A 21,115-nucleotide genomic window follows, 5' to 3' on the forward strand; every position below is an offset into this window, starting at 1 on the left:
CCTGTTCTGTGAGCTCGCAATGAGTCGTCGAGCCACGGAGCAGGAGGGGAGGACCGAGCCGGCCTGGAGGATAGGGGACATAGAGAGTCAAAAGATGCAGAAAGGGAGGAGAGGAGGGTTGAGGAGGCAGAATCAGGAGATAGGTTGGAGAAGGTTTGAGCAGAGGGAAGAGATGATAGGATGGAAGAGGAGAGAGTAGCGGGGGAGAGAGAGCGAAGGTTGGGACGGCGCGATACCATCCGAGTAGGGGCAGTGTGGGAAGTGTTTCACATCAAATGAATCAATAATATGTGATATCCGTATCGCCATAGACTATACCACCGCTGTCATCCTTACCTCCAAGCGTTTATTCAAGTTGGATAATCTTGGATGCCGACAGCAGCATATCTTCTCATATCTCATATCTCCAAGACATATCTTGGACTGTAGCCTTCAAAAGTCTGTTCCTGCTCTTTTCCCGCGATCCATCAAACAAATTTGGTGTGTCATCATAGTGGTCTTTGACATGTGGTCAGACTCGCTCAGGTGGAACAAACTGAAACTTGTGCCTTTTTTCAATGCTGATTTGAATGTCATTGAGAAAACAGAGAAGTGTCAAGATTGTTTTCCACAAACATCCTTTCTGAATTTAAAAGTAAGCCTCGAAGTAATGCCTCTAGTTTTTCAAAAATGTCTGTAATCTGATGACAATATTTTTGCTTGTAACGTAACGGATTACATTTTTTTTTTTTAAGTAATCTCTTACATGTAATGGATTACATGTAATCCGTTACTCCCCAACCCTGTGGTTTAAGTGATGGTTTTGGATGGAGGTATTTTGTATTTTGTAGAGTATTGACTTCTCTAAAGACAGCTTTGGAAGGAGGGAGAGCAGTGGTGGTTAGCAGAGTGGAGCTAATTGCCCTATTCACAGCTGGTCAGCCCCACTAAAGCACATATTTACCATTTCCACCTATCATACCTGCTCAGCGAGGGAGAGATGGAGGGATGGAGGGGCGATAGAGAGGAGAGAAAGAGAGAGAGGGAGGGAGAGAGACAGAAAAAGAGAGAGAAAGAGTGAGAGAGAGAGAGTGAAAGAGAGAGAGAGTGGGAGAGTGTGTGTTTGTGTGTGCGTGCGTGTGTGGATGTACAGCAAACATCTCCTGAGTGGTGCAGCGGTCTAAGGCACTGCATCTTAGTGTTAGAGGCGTCACTACAGACCCTGGTTCAATTCTAGGCTGTATCACAACTGGCTGTGATTGGAAGTCCCATAGGGCGGTGCCCAGCATTGTCCGGCTTAGGGTTTGGCAAGGGGTAGGCAGTCATTGTAAATAGGAATTTGTTCTTAACTGACTTGCCTAGTTAAATAAAGGTTAAATACATCTGCTGGTAGGATCCTCCTGCTCTCAGCAGAGTGTAATGAAAACTGCTATCTCCAGACGTGCTGCTTTTGTAATGGAGGGCTTAGTGCTATGAGGAATGCCTCTCTCTATTGCTCTCTTCTTCCTTTCTCGCTCTCTGTTTGTTCTCTCTTTCTCCCTCTTTGACTGTCATTCTACCTTTTGTCTTTTTCAATCTCCCTGTCTCTCCCCTATTACCTTTCTCTCTTTCTCCTCTCTCCCTCCTCCCCTCTCTTTCTCTCCTCCGCTTCCCTTCTCTCTTTCTCTCATCGGAGGAGATCACTCTCTGTATGTACATGCCGTCCTGTCAGTGCTCTGATCTCTCTGCCCACGTCCACCCAGGGATCCTTCTGCTGTAATCTACAGCTTAAGCTGCTCTATATCCTATTAAAGGAGATAACACATAACCCCTGTGAAGATAAACTCAGATCAGATATTAGGAGTTGAGTGTCCATGTCGTTGAATGAGCATTTGATGAGTCACTGAAGAGGGAATTGGGGCCAATCCCACATGGCACCCTGTTCTTCACATATAGTGCACCAAAAGTATTGCTCTAAGATGGAGAGTATCCATATTTCCACTTAAATCAATGTTTCCTATAGTCATGCGTCAATGTCAGTGGGAGACAGTTACATTTTGAATTAAATTGTCATTTTTTGGTAGGATACATCCTTACCTTAGTCTGGCTGTATGAGTAGCACCTACTGCATAAATGCCCTATATTGTGTTCTCTAGCCTATTCTCCCTCTAGGCAGCTGTTGTTGTGTTGGTACGATATGTTCTCTCCAGAGCTGATGTGAGAGGAAAGAGATGTCACAGGGACAGAGAGCTTAGCTAACAGGGTGACCTTCTATATGAGTCACACCTAGCTGGCATTGAATCGCTGCTCACACAGATTCTACACTCGCACCATTCTTCCATTGGAAATTCCATCGTTTGGTGTTTTGTTGATGGTGGTAGAAAACGCTGTCTCAGGCGCCGCTCCAAGTTTCCCCATAAGTGTTCAACTGGGTTGAGATCTGGTGACTGAGATGGCCATGGATATAGGATATGGTTAACATCGTTTTCATGCTCATCAAACTGTTTTGGATGGGGGAATTGTCATCCTATGGGGGCAAAGCCATCATAGCCAAAATAATGGCCTGCCAAACATTTTTTAGCACCCTAAGCATGAAGGGATGTTAATTGCTTAATTAACTCAGGAACCACACCTGTGTTGAAGCACCTTCTTATAATATACTTTGTATTCCTCATTTACTCAAAAAATGTACTCAAGTTTCCTTTATTTTGGCAGTTACCTGTAGCTAGCAGATGGAAACGGGCTAATGTGATGCACCATTAGACGTGACAGGATAGGTACTGTTTGGCGTAGCATAGAGCATTTTCGACCTACCTTAACTTGGTGATACTGTCTTCGTTCTCGATTCGGCTAAACATGTATCTTTTGAAATAGAGAAGATGTCGATGTACACATTGTTGGATTACTTCACGGAGCAAAACGTGTTTATTTTAATAACACAGCATGTTCTAAGTTCAAACCAACTACCTGCAACTGGACATGGACATTTAAGAAGATACACGTTTGGCCGAACGAAGATAAGGTTGGTTGAAAATTCTCTGTGCGACGCCAAACAGTACCGATCCTGTAACGGCTAATGGAATATCACATTAGCCCTCTAGCTAACTCACACCTATAACGCTAACGGTAGTTGACACACACTGACACACAGATAATACTGCTGCCATGCCGAAGTCGTGGCTCGCAGGCCTCAAGGCCTGCCTAGAGATGTGTACCAGTCCACACCGTTACATTGTCAGAGCACACTGTACACATGCATGCATTATGTACAGACACGTAGTGGAAAATAGAGAGTGAACAAATGTGAACGATGAGAAAGGCCAGTGATGAAGATGCCTCTAGCAACTTGCTGGCCCAGCGTGATGACTCAATCACGATGTATGGCATTGTTTGAAAGACAGACCATGTGTGGGCTATCATAGGGGTCAAACACACTGTGACAATCACGATGAGGAGATGCTCTCACAGAAGTCCTAGGGTCACTGAAGCCAGGAGAGGTGAAGACTGATGAAACTTGAATCGACTAAATTAATGTTACTGTGTGAATTAAATTGCCATGTTTGGATTGTTTCAAGAGTTCATAAAGAGCTATGTTTCATTATACTGTAAGTGCTACGGATTTATTGTTACAGAGAAACTGTGTTACTCTGTACGCTTGACGGAGGTTAGTTCAGAGAGGAGCGACACAGGAGCGACACAGTGTTGAGGTGTGGTGATTAGATTAGAGAATGCCTGTGATGTTGTAGGCCTTTTGTTGGAATGTTTTGGACCGTGCAAAGTGATGTTAATTAGACGATAGGCGATACAGGGAGTTGGCACTCTTGGGAGACTACAAAATGGGTTTAAGCTTAGATTATGTAGTCATTGGTTAACCGATCTCCTGATATACGTTTGTATGTCATAGTGGTGGATTTTCTATGCTGTGAAGACTCATTATTATTTTGTATTATTGTTTAATGAGAAGATTTCTGGTATCTGTCATTCGTTTATTGTATTCTTATTGTGTAACTGTAATAATTATGGTTACTTTAAATTGGATACGAATTGTAGTCCTCACATTCCTGATTAATATTACTTATTATTATTTGGTGAAATGTCTAATGGTAAATGTTATTCACAATATACATAGCATACAGTGCCTTGCAAAAGTAATCACCCCTCTTGGCATTTTTCCTATTTTGTTGCATTATAACCTGTAATTTAAATGGATTTTTATTTATATTTCATGTAACGGACATACACAAAATAGTCCAAATTGGTGAAGTGAAATGATAAAAACAACTTAAAAAAAATATTCTACAAAATTCAAAATCGAAAACTGGTGCATGCATATCTATTCACCCCATTTGCTATGAAGCCCAAATAAGATCTGGTGCAACCAATTACCTTCAGAAGTCACATAATTAGTTATATAAAGTCCACCTGTGTGCAATCTAAGTGTCACATGATCTGTCACATGATCTCAGTATATATACATCTGTTCTGAAAGGCCCCAGAGTCTGCAACACCACTAAGTTAGTGTCACCACCAAGCAAGCGGCACCATGAAGACCAAGGAGCTCTCCAAACAGGTCAGGGACAAAGTTGTGGAGAAGTACAGATCAGGGTTGGGTTCTAAAAAAATATCTGAAACTTTGAACATCCCACAGAGCACCATTAAATCCATTATAAAAAAAATGGAAAGAATATGGCACCACAACAAACCTGCCAAGAGAGGGCCGCCCACCAAAACTCACGGACGAGGCAAGGAGGGCATTAATCAGAGAGGCAACAAAGAGACCAAAGATAACCCTGAAGGAACTGCAAAGCTCCTTCAAAGAGTATCTGTCCATAGGACCTCTTTAAGACGTACACTCGACAGAGCTGGGCTTTACGGAAGAGTGGCCAGAAAAAAGCCATTTATTAATTAAAAAAAATAAGCAAACACGTTTGATGTTCGCCAAAAGGCATGTTGGAGACTCCCCAAACATATGGAAGAAGGTACTCTGGTTAGATGAGACTGAATTTGAGCTTTTTGGCCATCAAGGAAAACACTATGTCTGGCGCAAACCCACACTTCTCATCCCCCCCGAGACTTCTATCCCCACAGTGAAGCATGGTGATGGCAGCATCATGCTGTGTGGATGTTTTTCATTGGCGGGGACTGGGAAACTAGTCAGAATTGAAGGAATGATGGATGGCTTTAAATACAGGGAAATTCTTGAGGGAAACCTGATTCAGTCTTCAAGAGCAGGACAATAACCCTAAGCATACTGCTGAAGCAACACTCGTGTGGTTTAAGGGGAAACATTTAAATGTCTTGGAATGGCCTAGTCAAAGCCCAGACCTCAATCGAATTGAGAATCTGTGGTATGACTTAAAGATTACTGTACACCAGCGGAACCCTGACAACTTGAAGGAGCTGGAGAAGTTTTGCCTTGAAGATTGGGCAAAAATCCCAATGGCTAGATGTGCCAAGTTTATAGAGACATATCCCAAGAGACTTGCAGCTGTAATTGCTGCAAAAGGTGTCTCTACAAAGTATTGCCTTTGGGGTGAATAGTTATGCACGCTCAAGTTTTCAGTTTTTTTTCTTATTTCTTGTTTTTTTCACACCCAAAAAATATTTGGATCTTCAAAGTGGTAGGCATGTTGGGTAAATCAAATGATACAAACCCCCCCCAAAAAATCAATTTTAATTCCAGGTTGTAAGGCATTATATTCCAGGTTGTAAGGCAAAATAGGAAACATGCCAAGGGGGTGAATACTTTCGCAAGCCACTGTATATGCTTGGTCTAACTATGCATCTCTGAGTCAAGGTTAACTCAATCATTAAATGCTAGGACATTGATTGCAAGGCATTAGTTCCTTTGTCCCTTAGCCTCTTAATAATTGCATAATGGTGAACCTAGACACGTGCATCTTATAGTATTCCGAGTGGTGATACCCACTGGACACGATTATGGACATCTACTCTAACATTCACATGATAATGGAGTCGTATTGATGAGTGTAGTTTATTATATTCACGATAATGTTTGGATAATTTCTACCACCCTACACACACACACACACACACACACACACACACACACACACACACACACACACACACACACACACACACACTTCAACGTCTAAGCCTTTTCTCATCTTCTTTCTGGTTGCTCTCATTAGAGAGGATATACTGTAAATTGGTATTACTGTCAACATGTGTAATCTGTTCACGCCTGTTCTCTCTTGGCGAGGGAGCGGGCGGTGGAGCACTGCTTTGTTTTCCTCAGCGGAACGCTACGCTGGCTAGCCGGGGCTGTGTGGTGTTGTTGTGACTGAAGAAGCGTGACCGGCCATCTGCTAGCTGTGATTCCTACACCATGCTATAGTCAGGGATGGACACAGATGAGTGGCTGCGCTTTGAGAGGAATCCTTCCAGTGGTGGAGGGGTCTGTGTGCATGTGTGTGTGTGTGTGTGTGTGTGTGTGTGTGTGTGTGTGTGTGTGTGTGTGTGTGTGTGTGTGTGTGTTAGTGTGTCTGTGTGCGTGCGCAGGTTTGTGTTTATTTCTGATGAAGCCTCCGCTCAGTGATATGATACCATAGGGGTTCTGTCAAGTATCACTGTATAGTAGCCATTGTATGGTTTATATCAGCGTATGGTTTATATCAGCGTATGGTTTATATCAGCGTATGGTTTATATCAGCGTATGGTTTATATCAGCGTATGGTTTATATCAGCGTATGGTTTATGTCAGCGTATGGTTTATGTCAGCGTATGGTTTACGTCAGCGTATGGTTTACATCAGCGTATGGTTTATATCAGCGTATGGTTTATATCAGCGTATGGTTTATATCAGCGTATGGTTTATATCAGCGTATGGTTTATATCAGCGTATGGTTTATATCAGCGTATGGTTCATATCAGCGTATGGTTTATGTCAGCGTATGGTTTATGTCAGCGTATGGTTTATGTCAGCGTATGGTTTATGTGAGCGTATGGTTTATATCAGCGTATGGTTTATATCAGCGTATGGTTTATATCAGCGTATGGTTTATATCAGCGTATGGTTTATATCAGCGTATGGTTTATATCAGCGTATGGTTTATGTCAGCGTATGGTTTATGTCAGCGTATGGTTTATGTCAGCGTATGGTTTACATCAGCGTATGGTTTACATCAGCGTATGGTTTACATCAGCGTATGGTTTATATCAGCGTATGGTTTATATCAGCGTATGGTTTATATCAGCGTATGGTTTATATCAGCGTATGGTTCATATAAGCGTATGGTTTATGTCAGCGTATGGTTTATATCAGCGTATGGTTTATGTCAGCGTATGGTTTATGTCAGCGTATGGTTTATGTGAGCGTATGGTTTATATCAGCGTATGGTTTATATCAGCGTATGGTTTATATCAGCGTATGGTTTATATCAGCGTATGGTTTATATCAGCGTATGGTTTATATCAGCGTATGGTTTATATCAGCGTATGGTTTATATCAGCGTATGGTTTATGTCAGCGTATGGTTTATATCAGCATATGGTTTAAATCAGCGTATGGTTTATAACAGCGTATGGTTTATGTCAGCGTATGGTATATATCAGCGTAGATTTGTCGGTGTAGAGTTGTTAGTGGTTACAGTATGTTGATTCCTCTACTCTCTCTCTCTTCTCCCTCCCTCCCCTCACCAGATGTACATCCAGACCACCACCCTGACTATCTCGCTCAGCCTCAGCGCCTCTGTCTCTCTGGGGATGCTGTACATGCCCAAGGTCTACGTCATTATCTTCCACCCGGAGCAGAACATCCCCAAGCGTAAACGCAGCTTCAAGGCCATCGTCACCGCCGCCGCCATGTCAGGCAAGCTGCAGAAGGGAGGCGACCGGCCCAACGGAGAGGTCCAGACGGAGCTGTGTGAGAGCATGGAGACCAACAGTGAGTAAGAACACACCTTTACTAACCTATACATAATACACTTATATATCTAATGATATATTGTATACACCTATACTAACAGTATACATGTATATATAGTACATCTACACCAGGGTTCCCCAACTGACGGCCCATGAGCTGAATGGTTTTATTTGGCCCCCCCAAGTTTAAAAATAAAATAAAAAATAAAGTGTTTGTTCAATTTTCGTTGTTGGACATAAAAGACTGTCAAAACACCAGGAAATCAGCTACAAGTAATACATTTTTGGGGGAAATCTGTCCCCAAGTATTCCCACGCATAGTAGAGAGACACGTGATCGTATACAAATGTAAGCAAGATTTGAAATTGTCATGTTTTAGTCAAACATATCTGTTTGGGATTCTTGCGGTCAATTTGTAATTATGTTCCGGCCTCCCGACCATCCGCTCCAAAAAAATCAGCCTGTGGCTGAATCTAGTTGATGATCCCTGACCTACACTAAAATAACTAACAATCTATACACCTAAACTCATAGAAAAAAAACAGAATCTATAGATCTACAATTACACACAACAGAAAGAATCTATACAACTACACTGATATAACCAACCGTTTTGATAATCTCTACAACTACAGTATAACAGTAGTAACATGGAAGTTGGGCCCTTTTTCATAGCTCTCATTCAAATATCAGTACTTTTAATAACAAATAATTTAATGTCTGAATTGTGAACAATGTTCAACCTGTTTTTTGAGCACTATTGTTTACTTCACATACAGAGTGTTAAAATGAGTTACCCATTCAGCTTAACTATGTGGAGCAGCTTACTTCAATGTCAAAGCTTTGTTGTGTGAGGAGCCAGTCTTGCCTCATCGACACTACTACCTGGAAATATTTTTCTCTCACCAGTGGAGATTCAGAATGTTCAGTGGGTGTTTAAAACATTTATTTCATCACAGAGTTGGTCTGGGTGTTCTGAGAGGTTTAAACGGTTCTGGAGTGTTCGGAGCAATGAGGCTTCGTTTACTCTGTTCTGTGTTCTGAACTGCAGCAGGTTTAACTTATTTCTTCATTACAGACCTGAACGCCCAGAAGTCTTGCAGTCAGCAGTTTAGTCTGCGAGAATAACACACACACACACACACACACACACACACACACACACACACACACACACACACACACACACACACACACACACACACACACACACACACACACACACACACACACACACACACACACACACACACACACACACACACACACACACACACACTAACTGCCTCGGGTTTGTGTTGTGTGAAGAAGAAACTGCTGGAACAGTTCTGATTCCTACAGTTTGAAATATTGTCTCCTTTTAAAGTCCTCCTAAACAAGGCGGGCACAGGGTACCGTCTTGACGATAGCTCAGCGCCAGCGGTCTATGGTCGCTTAAAAACAACTGACATTTACAACCAACAGCTACAGGGGACATGTAACATAACGGACTTGACAAACACAGCCTCAGACCCCAGATGCAGGTGTGCACTAATATTACACTCAATAGGAAGTATATATCTCCTGATACATTTCCTCTCCTCTCTTCCCCTCTTTTTCCCCCTGGCAGCTTCATCAACTAAGACGACATATGTCAGCTACAGTAATCATGCCATCTGAACATCTTAACAGCACCAAAGTGGAGGGAGGGTCCCCAGGGGCGAGAACAGCTGAGGAAAGGAGCTGTCACTCAGACAGACAGATGACGGACTGACGGACGTAAAGACAGACAGACAGATGGAACTCCCACCGCCACCGCTAACCAAGCATGAGACATTTTATATTGTTCTGACAGCATCAAACCGACCCACCACCAGAGAGGCGGGACCACAAAGACCAACCACCAATCAGTGGGCCCCGCTCGCTCTCTTCCTGTAAATCACAGCACAACGGTCCTGCCATAAACCTTGAACTAACCGTGGAAAAAAAAGAGAAGGCAGGCTCTCCACTGTAGGCTCTATGGTCCAGAAAAAAAAAATGAATACAAAAGAAAAACATAACAAAACAGTGTACAAGTTATACATAAGGGAAATGGGAGATAAAAAGACATTAAAAGAGTTAAAAAAATTAAAATATTTAAAAGAGAAAATAGAAGAAACTACGAGAATCGACCATGATGTTTATTGTTATTCTACTTGTAAGTATTTTTGTGGTTGTGAAGATTTTTTCATTCTTGTCCCATCTGTCGTGCGACCTTGCATACTCAGAACGTTTGTCTCTTGTATCGATTGGCTAACTGGATGGGTAGCCCTGGCTTGTGAATCTGTAAATGCCCTGGTTGAAGCATGCCAGTTTTTATACAAATGATTTATTTATAATAAAGGAATGTTTTGCAAATGTGTATATTTGTTGCTTGTGCTTTTAAGATACAACACAGACACGAATTTGATATTTTTGTTTATTAATATATTTGTGACCAACCGGCTCGATTCGGTCTTCTGTAGCAAAATTCGAAATTGTGTTTTTTACATTGGATAAAAGTAGACACTCAGAGCTAGAAAATTCTATATCATACACTACAGTTGAGGAACAATGGGAAAGTAATTCTGCTTTGAAAGTTGATAAACTTGGCCTTTGAATGTTTTGGTACACCTACTGGAGAGCTCTCCTTTGTCTACACCCGCTCAGTATTGTTCACACCCTCTTAAGTTTTAGCCCCACCCATCTCTTTACGGATTCGCATGTGAGGCCATGTACTAAACAACCAAAGACTTGAAGACTAAAGGCTGGTTTATCTTCTTGCGAATATAGGGGGTGCTGTTTCGACTTAGCATAAATCGGTCTCCAGATTAAACTGCCTAGTACTCAATTCTTGCTCGTACAATATGCATATTATTATTATTATTGGATAGAAAACACTCTCTAGTTTCTATAGCCGTTGGAATTATGTCTCTGAGTGAAACAGAACTCCTTCTACAGCACTTTTCATGACAGGGAGTGAGATTTCAGAAATCTTGGCCCCTGTTCCCAGGTCAGTTGTAATGTCCCTGTAAATGCTATGGAGAAACAAACACTGCCTACGTCTTCCTCTAGATGTCAGTAAGTGGTGACGCTTTGAATGGAGTTGATTGCGCAATCAGGGCCTGTATAAAAGACCAATGACCGGAAGTACATTTCTTTTCGTCTCTGCGCCTGACGCACGATGGACGTCGGACTTGCCTCCTTCCAAGCTGTTGTTTAGCCAGTAATATTTCTCTGGTCATGTTTTTACTCGTTATAGGTGTTAAAAACATCATAAGGTAGTTAATTTAAACTGTTTTATAGCAATTTATATCCGTTTAGGGCGATTTTATGGCATTTCTGTGTGACGCACTTCGAGGAGCTGGGCACTTTGAGTGCATGGTGAACGTTAGTTGCCATTTCGACGGGACAAGAGGACATCTTTCGACCAAAAGACGATTAGACCGGAGAAAGGATTCATTGCCCAAGATTCTGATGGCAGTTCAGCTAATAGTAAGAACTATTTATGATGATAAATCGTGTTTCTGTCGAAAAATGTTAAACGCTTATGCCGCCATTTTCTTTGGGGTAGCTTCGCTTTGGCGCAACCTGTATTGAACAGTAAGGATCATTTAAAAAATGTAATTCAGCGATTAAGAACTAAATTGTCTATCAATCGCTGTCCACCCTGTATTTTTTAGTCAAGTTTATGAGTATTTATGTATAAGACTAGATCACTGTCATATATGGCGCCCGACATTTTCTGACCAGCTTGGCTACTTTTCTCATTGTATAACCACGATTTTGGTGGCTAAATATCCACATTTTCGAACAAACTCTATATGTATGTTGTAATATGATGTTACAGGAGTGTCATCTGAAGAATTCTGAGAAGGTTAGTGAAAAAATGAATACATTTTGGTGGTGATAATGCTATCGCTCTTTTTGACGTGAATCAATGCTGGGGTAATGTTTGCACATGTGCTATGCTAATATAACGATTTCTTGTGTTTTCGCTGTAAGACACTTAGAAAATCTGAAATATTGTCTGGATTCACAGGATCTGTGTCTTTCAATTAGTGTACGGTGTGTATTTTTAAGAAATGTTTTATGATTAGTAATTAGGTAATACACGTTGCTCTCTGTATTTATTCTAGTCGAGTTGTGATGGTGGGTGCAATTGTAAACTATGATTTATACCTGAAATATGCACATTTTTCTAACAAAACCTATCCTATACAATAAATATGTTATCAGACTGTCATCTGATGAGTTTTTTTCTTGGTTAGTGGCTATCAATATCTTTATTTGGCCGAATTGGTGATAGCTACTGGTGGTGAGAAAAAATGGTGGACAAAGAAAAATGGTGATTTTTGCTAACGTGGTTAGCTAATAGATTTACATATTGTGTCTTCCCTGTAAAACATTTTACAAATCAGAAATGATTGCTGGATTCACAAGAAGTGGATCTTTCATCTGGTTTCTTGGACTTGTGATTGAATGATATTTAGATGCTACTATTTAATTGTGACGCTATGCTAGCTATGCTATTCAGCTTTTTTACTGGTGGGGGAGGTGGGGGTTCTCCTGGATCCGGGTTTCTGAGTCGGTAGAAGTTATACTATGGATGTGTTCGTACATTTAATCTGGGGTGCCAGAGTGTGCTCTGGGCGTTCGTAAATTCCGAGCGTTTCGTTGATCTGAGCGTTCTGGCCTCACAACAGCAGTCAAGCACACAAGCTAACTGGCTAACGTTGGCTAGTTTGCTAGCTCCTACCAGACACAAGTGAGTTCCCTCTGACCATTTTACTCTCCCTAGCAGAACTGGTTAGGCTGTTTTTATGTTATCCGCATCGTTGGTGACTGCAAATGTGCTGCTGGCAATAACCTAATTACGCTTTTTTTGCCAACGTTTACTGACACTGGCCATATTCATTAGGTGTTGAGCGTTCGTAAATCCATCAGTTATTCTTCTCTCTGGCACACTGAGACGAGAGTGCCCTAAAATCGGAGTAGATAGCCAGAGCAAATTACCAACTACGTCTATCAACAGTTGTTGCAGTGACATGATGAACATTCTGTTAAAACAGCTAAACAATGAACCATAATCCCAACTCATGACGTTACTACCCTGCATGAATCTGCAGGTAGCTAACCAACCAGGTTCAACGTTAGCTAGCTACGAGATACGAATAATATCACTACACAGATCATACACGTAACGTTAGCTAGCGAGCCAGCCAGCTAACATTAGATAGCTAGCTAACAGTGCATTTTAACATGAAATGAAAATGACTTTCTGACAAAATTAGAAACGTGTAATATCTGAAAATGTAGCTAGCTAGACTATCTTACCCGTATGCGCTTCTACCTCTCTATCACGGATGCCATGGTTGCCCTTAGTTTGAAGACAGGTGTTTTCTCCATCCCCTTAGCTATCATACTCTAATTCCACTGATTTCATAAAGTGGTCCTCCAGAAAGTGGTGAGCAACACAAAAAGGTTTGACACACCTACTCATTCAAGGGTTTTTCTTTATTTTGACAATTCTTTCTGTTGGCTGCTTTTCCTTTACTCTGCGGTCAAACTCATCCCGAACCATCTCAATTGTGTTCAGGTGAGGTGATTGTGGAGGCCAGGTCATCTGATGCAGCACTCCATCACTCTCTTTCCTGGTCAAATAGCCCATACTCAGCCTGGAGGTGTGTTGGGTCATTGTCCTGTTGAAAAACAAATGATAGTCCCACTAAGCGCAAACCAGATGGGATGGCGAATCGCTGCAGAAGGCTGTGGTAGCCATGCTGGTTAAGTGTGCCTTGAATTCTAAATAAATCACAGACAATGTCACCAGCAGAGCACCTCCTCCTTCATGCTTCACGGTGGGAATCCCACATGCTGAGATCATCCGTTCACCTACTCTGCGTCTCACAAAGTCACAGCGGTTGGAACCAAACATCTTAAATTTGGAATCATCAGACCAAACGACAGATTTCCACCGGTCTAATGTCCATTGCTTGTGTTTCTTGGCCTAAGCAAGTCTCCTCTTCTTATTGGTGTCCGTGGTAGTGGTTTCTTTGCAGCAATTCGACCATGAAGGCCTGATTCATGCAGTCTCCTCTGAACAGTTGATGTTGAGATGTGTCTGTTACTTGAACTCTGTGAAGCATTTATTTGGGCTGCAATTTCTGAAGCTGGTAACTCTAATGAACTTATCCTCTGCAGCAGATGTAACTCTGGGTCTTCCTTTCCTGTGGTGGTCCTCATGAGAGCCAGTTTCATCATAGCGTTTGATGGTTTTTGCGACTCCACATGAAGAAACTTTTAAAGTTCTTGAAATTTTCCGGATTGACTGACCTTCATGTCTTAAAGTAATGATGGACTATCGTTTTTCAAAGCTTATTTGAGTTGTTCTTCACATAATGTGGACTTGGTCTTTTACCAAATAGGGCTATCTTCTGTATACCACCCTTACCTTGTCACAACACAACGGACTGGCTCAAACGCATTAAGATGGAAATACATTCCTCTATTTAACTTTTAACAAGGCACACCTGTTAATTGAAATGCATTCCAGGTGACAGCCTCATGAAGCTGGTTGAGAGAATGCCAAGAGTGTGCAAAGCTGTCGTCAAGGCAAAGAAAAATCTAAAATCTAAAATATATTTAGATATTGTTTTGGTTACTACATGATTTCCATGTGTCATTTCATATTTTGATCACTATTATTCTACAGTTTAGAAAGTGGTAAAAAATAAAGACAAACCCTGTAATGAGTAGGTGTGTCCAAACTTTTGACTGGTACTTTATGTCTACTTTCCTGAAACGAGTCCCAATTATGAGGACAAAGACACAATGACAACAAGTGTAATGTAACATTCCCAGTCCTGTACCCATCCCTCCCACCTGTCCCTGTACGACATGCTGTAGGTGGTTTCTGACAATCTGAATCTCTACATATTTCCCTACACCCAAGATGGCGGGACTTCCCTTTTTCTTTACTCTCTGTATTAAACCATCTACACAGCAAATCACTTTTCCTGACACACAGCAAAACAAATTATTTCAGTTTTGAGCATAACACATTTCTTTCATTGATTTACCCTGGTCTGACAGTGTTACAAACCTCTACCACTCCACCGAGGGCCGTTGTCTTCCATACCGAAGTAGCTACTAGTGGAGAAGCTATCCGCAAGCTGGGTGGATGACGCGAAGGCGGTGTGTGTGTGTGTGTGCGCACGCGGGCGTGTGTGTGCCTGTGTGTGTGTGTGGTAATGGAGGTCTACTTGTAGACACTGAGGGCAGAATCCCTTATGCTTCTGAACTAGCCTGCTCCGTCTCACTAAATGTCTAAAAGTTAAACAAATAAAAATACATGAGATCTGAGAAGCAGCTCACTGCTTCAATACATTCATTGTCACTGGTAAGGAACGATCGATAAAGCTGAAAGAGGAACACGCCACCTTTTCCTGTATACAACAACAGACGAGCTTTGTATGTCAGACTAAAAGTAATAAAAGCCAGGGCTTTGTTTAACTGATGTCCCTGTCGGCTGCGTTGTGTGAGCCCATCCTCCCTTTACAATGAAATTAGAAAATAATAGGCCACGGACCGCACAGCGATTTGTATTTACGACACATATAATGGGAAGCGGCTTGCGGGCCAAACAGCTGTCATTTTACAATAGACGAAATAGAGGACCGCTGTCTGCCGTTGATTAATGTTATTCTCATGTGCTCCTTCTACAGCCCAATGCATATCAAAAATACAGTCTTGCCTTTCCCAGTCAAGTCGGAACAATTGGCATACCGACAGATAAGAAGTGGTGGTTGAAAGGAACATCAGAGGGTGTATTATAATCAGACAGTGGTCCTGGGAGTATATGCCTGCCACTCAGCACCGGACCCCGGGTTAGGGCTACCTCTGAGAGGGTAGTAGTGACAGTAATCCTAGTTATCTACCTGCAGGCTAATTCAATGACCAGTTACACAAACCACTGTCACTGTCAGGGACGATGGACTACACACACAACACCAGGAGACTGCTCTCTCTGTGGATCCTCTCACACCTATGGTTGTGACAGCCGACAGGTGGGAGAGTGTGCGTGCGTGTTTGTGTGTGCACTCGAGCGTGTGTGGGTGTGTTTGTTCAGGTGAAGCAGGCAGATGGTCCTCCTCTGTCTGTGTTGGTGTGTGTTTGTGCGTTTAGCGTGGATCACTGGATAATTCTGAATTCCGGTTCAGATTATGGATGTGGTTGCCATGATACCCTGACCAGATGTTGGCAACACTGGACCTTTCATCTTCTCAACTCTCTCTCTCTCTCTCTCTCTCTCTCTCTCTCTCTCTCGCTCTCTCGCTCTCTCGCTCTCTCTTTGCTTGTCTGACTGTCTGACTGTCTGCAAGTGTTTGCTCCCATCCGAAACCTGAGGAGATATGTTTGTAACCTGAGTTTGTTGGAATGTTGTGTTATTAATTCAGGTTAGTCACACACTAGAGCCTCAAGTGAGGTTATTTCTGTGTTTGTATTTTTCCTTCCATAGTAAGATTTTACCCGGACTGTGAGTCAGAATATTTCATTGTTTGTGTATTCCTGCAGCCCAATGTACTATAGCAGCTCTATTATTTTAGTACCTGAGAACAGAGGCTCCCCAGAGGCTAGTAGAAGAGGAAAACGGGTTGAAGCTCAAACCACACGCGCACGCACACATCTACGCACGCACGCACACACACATCTACGCACGCACACACACATCTACGCACGCACGCACGCACACATCTACGCACGCACGCACACATCTACGCACGCACGCACACATCTACGCACGCACGCACACATCTACGCACGCACGCACACATCTACGCACGCACGCACACATCTACGCACGCACGCACACATCTACGCACGCACGCACACACACACACACACACACACACACACACACACACACACACACACACACACACACACACACACACACACACACACACACACACACACACACACACACACACACTTCACTGTGGGAAATGGATATCAACAAACATATACTGTACTGAAGGTGTGTTTGCAGATGTGATCGTCTGACACTGGCACCAATATTGAAGACATCCAACACCAAACATGCTTTTCATGCCCAAGTTTAGACATGAGAGAAAAGTTTGTTGGCAATATTTCCCTTTTAGTGAGCTACTAGATTCCTGCATGGTCTTCCGGTGAGACCATATAAATAAACGACTGTGTCGTGTTCCGGCCAGCCTGTTCCGCTCAGACTTCGTCGACGGCAATGGACGGACACCTGGGACGGACGGCGAGCTGTCAGAAATGTCACACCTGCCATTCAGCGTTCCCGGCCGCTCCCCGCCACTCGCCGCATCGCTCCGGTGTGTTCTCCCGTTAATGAGTGTCCGTTAGAGAATACCGTTAGCATGTTTAAACAGCGGAACGAACGGAGCCTAGTGCAGCCTGCGGGCAACACAACAACGCCTGTTTCTGTTTGCAGCCTGCACCGCACCGGGAGAATGCTGATGCCTGCCTGCTGCCTGCTTCGTGCAGCCTGCCTCCCTTCCAGCTGCTAGCCTGAGAAATTAGGTTTGTCATATCGACTGTGTCTAAGAAAGTTATTTCATTAAAAAGGTGGCTGGTGTCTTCGAGCATGCTGATGTTATGTAGCCTTTGCTGTGATGTTCAAATAGCTTAGCATACCTCCACTAGGATCAGAAAGCTTATGTAACGACTATGTGTGTATCGTAACAGACCATCTGTTTCTGAGGCCTGTTTGTATGCCTTAGGGCGCGGCTTTCTTTCAGGACACACTGCACATTATTAAAAGATAATCTGTTGGAAGTGTTATGCAAATATCTTGAGACAAATGTATGTCGTGCAAATGCTGTATTGCAATAACCTATGTAGGTACGTCTGACGATCACTAAAACAACTAAAAGCCTCATCTCTGGCTGGGAGAAGAAGGAAAAAAAGGAGGAGAAGAGAGAAAGATGAGAGATGAGAGACGTCCTCTGGGGATTGTTGAGTGCCTCGTCCAACTGGACTGAACGTCAGGAAGCTGTCTGGGTGGGTCCAACTGGACTGAACGTCAGGAAGCTGTCTGGGTGAGTCCAACTGGACTGAACGTCAGGAAGCTGTCTGGGTGGGTCCAACTGGACTGAACGTCAGGAAGCTGTCTGGGTGGGTCCAACTGGACTGAACGTCAGGAAGCTGTCTGGGTGAGTCCAACTGGACTGAACGTCAGGAAGCTGTCTGGGTGAGTCCAACTGGACTGAACGTCAGGAAGCTGTCTGGGTGAGTCCAACTGGACTGAACGTCAGGAAGCTGTCTGGGTGAGTCCAACTGGACTGAACGTCAGGAAGCTGTCTGGGTGAGTCCAACTGGACTGAACGTCAGGAAGCTGTCTGGGTGAGTCCAACTGGACTGAACGTCAGGAAGCTGTCTGGGTGGGTCCAACTGGACTGAACGTCAGGAAGCTGTCTGGGTGAGTCCAACTGATGTTGATTTGAAGTGAGACGTTCAGCACATCTAGGCACGTCTCTATTCCCCCTTCCCAAAATATTAATTTCAAAAGGCGTGTCTCAGCGATGAGCATAATTGGTTTCATCGACTGTGCCAAAGAGAGTTGACTTGGGCGAATCAAGCTGACATATGCTCTTGTTAAGTATTGTACCAGTTCAGAGGGTGATACAGTATTCGGTCGCCGGTTTGTCACGCCACTTTGTCTCTGAACAATGACAGACTATGCCGCTGCTCGCTGCTCTCCTGGCTCTTTCCTCCTTTTAGTATTTGTTGATGAATTAAACAGCGCTACAGGGCCACAGTCAAGTCCTCTCAAAATCCTTCTTAAAAGTCCTTCTTAAAATGCCACTCCAGGGATATTTATTTTGGCTGCGTAGTGCTCTGTGGGCTGAGTCTTCAGTGTGGTTATCTTTGGAAATTTTCAGGCCAGGTTTACATACAGGAAGGAACTGTTGTCAAGCTCGATTGATCAAGTTACAACAGCTGGCGAGTTAAACAATACATATTTATCTTGACCTTCTTGTGATATTCAAAACTATTGATCTTAAAATTGGCCATGGCTGCAGGCTTCATGAGCAGGAACACCAAGGACGCTTATAAGCCCGAGACCAAAGAGGGTAGAGGATCTTGGGTAAAAATAAGGTGTCTCTTTGAATTTCACAGCAATCATCTGGCTAGGCTCAGGCTGGCAGCCACACTCTCCAAAGCCACTCTCTATCACTGTAGCTAGAGAAGGGGAACCGCAGTGACTGTGGCTCAGCTCACTTAGTCCTGAATGCTGCCAGTTAAAATACATGGTTGTGCCCAATACAGGGAGACAGGTACAGGTTCTCATTCTATCAGGGTTTTCTGATAGATGTTGTTTCAACTTGAATGGATAGGTTTTACTTTGGGGAGGCTGAGTGTGTGTGCAAGCATGTGCGTGTGTGTCTCTTTCGTGTGTTTGCGTTTCCCTGTCTGCCCATACACACGCTACCTGCCTGTTCTCCCAGGTCTAGAGTCCAAAAGCCTATCATTCTTGGAGAACATTTTACCCATCAGGTATTTGCCTTAAAAGCTCAGGTCCATTATTGTAATGACGTTTGATACCGCAAAATGAAATCCGCCTCCGATTTTCACAGTGCAATTTTCTACATATAAAACCATGTCTGCCCACGGCATGAAATTAGGGACATTTCATGTAATGGGCAGAAATGGAAAATGGCTTTTCAAGGCCCATTTACAAAGTGCCAACAGGCATCTGACTTGGCGTCAGTTATTGGTCATGTCAGGCTGTGCCTGCCAGCCTGGAGTGGTGTGGTTAGTGTAACAAGGAGCTTTGGGCAGCACACATGCACTTTGTGGTGAAGTTTTAACGAAGGAACCTGCTGTGAGGATGTAGCAGGAGTCTAAGAGACTGTGACGAGGCTGTGGATAGACCTTGGTCCAGGGGCACAGCAAGGTTCTACGTTTGGGCTGTTTTGGGAAGGGTGTTGGGGAAAGGAGCCACGGTAGTGCGTTGATGGGGAAGAGATGGTACACAGACTATTCAGGTCAACGCCCAGCAGGTGTACACACGGACACACGAATGCACATACAGACCAGTACTGGGGTTATTAAGGACAAACATTTTGACACAGCCAAAGCACCTGGTTTAACTTGATGTAGTGTATGTGGCTGATATGAACTCAAATGAAGTCAGTTTAATACTTCACCCTTTGTCTTCCTCCAGATATAATCAATACTGAAGCCTGTTATTGTGAAATGATTGCGGCAGATAAAGTGGCCATCCACAGTGTGTCTGGTATTATTTCTCACTATCTGAGAGTGAAGTTAGGATTCAAATGTATGTCAATTGTAAAGTATTTTTGTATTTTTTGTTTTGTCCATGTCCCCAGGAATACTAGCTGTTTCCAGGACATGCTCCGGTACCTTGGCAAGTAAGAAAGCATTTTTAAAACCTCCTTCTTTGGGCTGGATGTGTCAATGTGTAGTTCATACATGCAGAATTAACTTACCTTAAATAGCCATTAAATCCCTAGATTAAAAGCGAGTGTTTTGTTGACATGCCATTTTCCCTACATTTTCCCCCATGCTGGCCAGCCCCCTTGCAATTCAAGTTCTAGCCAATGACCTCGCATTTGAGTGACAACTAGCAGGAGGTCTGCCCAGCGTTATCCAATGAGGTTGCATGGTGTGCCCAATGGCTAAGTGGACACAGCAGAGAGAGAGAGAGAGCAATGACGTGGCGCACATATCTGCACATATGTGACGTGGTACACCATTTTTGACGATCACTTTTGGATCGTGAGTGCTACTTTCAGAACTACTGGCTAAAAATTATACAAAGGTACCAGATTAAGTGAATCATATTTCAGAGAACAGGTTCTGAAGAGTAATTTCTCTTTTGATCCTTCTGTTTTTCCTAAGTGATCCAAAATGTCACATGAGATAATTGCTGACGATAGACACTGAAAAACCTTCCTGCTGAACTTTTGGCATTTAAAAATAATTTCTCTTTGAAATGCTTAAATGCGCTTTCCAAAATTCAAGGCAATTCAGTTTAATGGCACATGAACCGTTTTGCCTTGAAGTGACAAGTTACTTAATTCTTAAAAGTCTAAGCCTTGGGGGAGATCGATTTTTTGTTGTTGTTGTATGTTAATTAAATGGACGCATGGGTCGATCAACTCTTGGGGTAGCGTCTAGCCCAAGATGACATAACCAGTCTGCGGTCAATCGCCACATTAGTTTAGACAGTTTGTGTATGACTCACTAAAGGCATT

At 43.1% G+C, this 21,115-nt stretch overlaps 1 protein-coding gene across 4 annotated transcripts in view; it reads left to right on the forward strand.

The window, feature by feature from the left end:
* The window catches only part of LOC129838763 (metabotropic glutamate receptor 8-like), a 370,637-nt gene extending 360,410 nt beyond the window's left edge, over nt 1–10,227 (forward strand). For 3 of the 4 annotated variants that reach the window (XM_055905928.1, XM_055905923.1, XM_055905925.1), the window contains 2 exons: nt 7,623–7,866; nt 9,457–10,227. In XM_055905928.1, the coding sequence (XP_055761903.1) occupies nt 7,623–7,866; nt 9,457–9,506 (294 nt within the window). In that variant the 3' untranslated portion in view covers nt 9,507–10,227. Of the gene's footprint in view, nt 1–7,622; nt 7,871–9,456 lie in introns of all 4 variants that reach the window. The other variant, XM_055905924.1, reaches the window with a different exon arrangement.
* Nucleotides 10,228–21,115: the final 10,888 nt, after the last annotated feature.

This window comes from Salvelinus fontinalis, chromosome 39, assembly GCF_029448725.1.
Source record: "Salvelinus fontinalis isolate EN_2023a chromosome 39, ASM2944872v1, whole genome shotgun sequence".
Lineage (NCBI taxonomy): Eukaryota > Metazoa > Chordata > Actinopteri > Salmoniformes > Salmonidae > Salvelinus > Salvelinus fontinalis.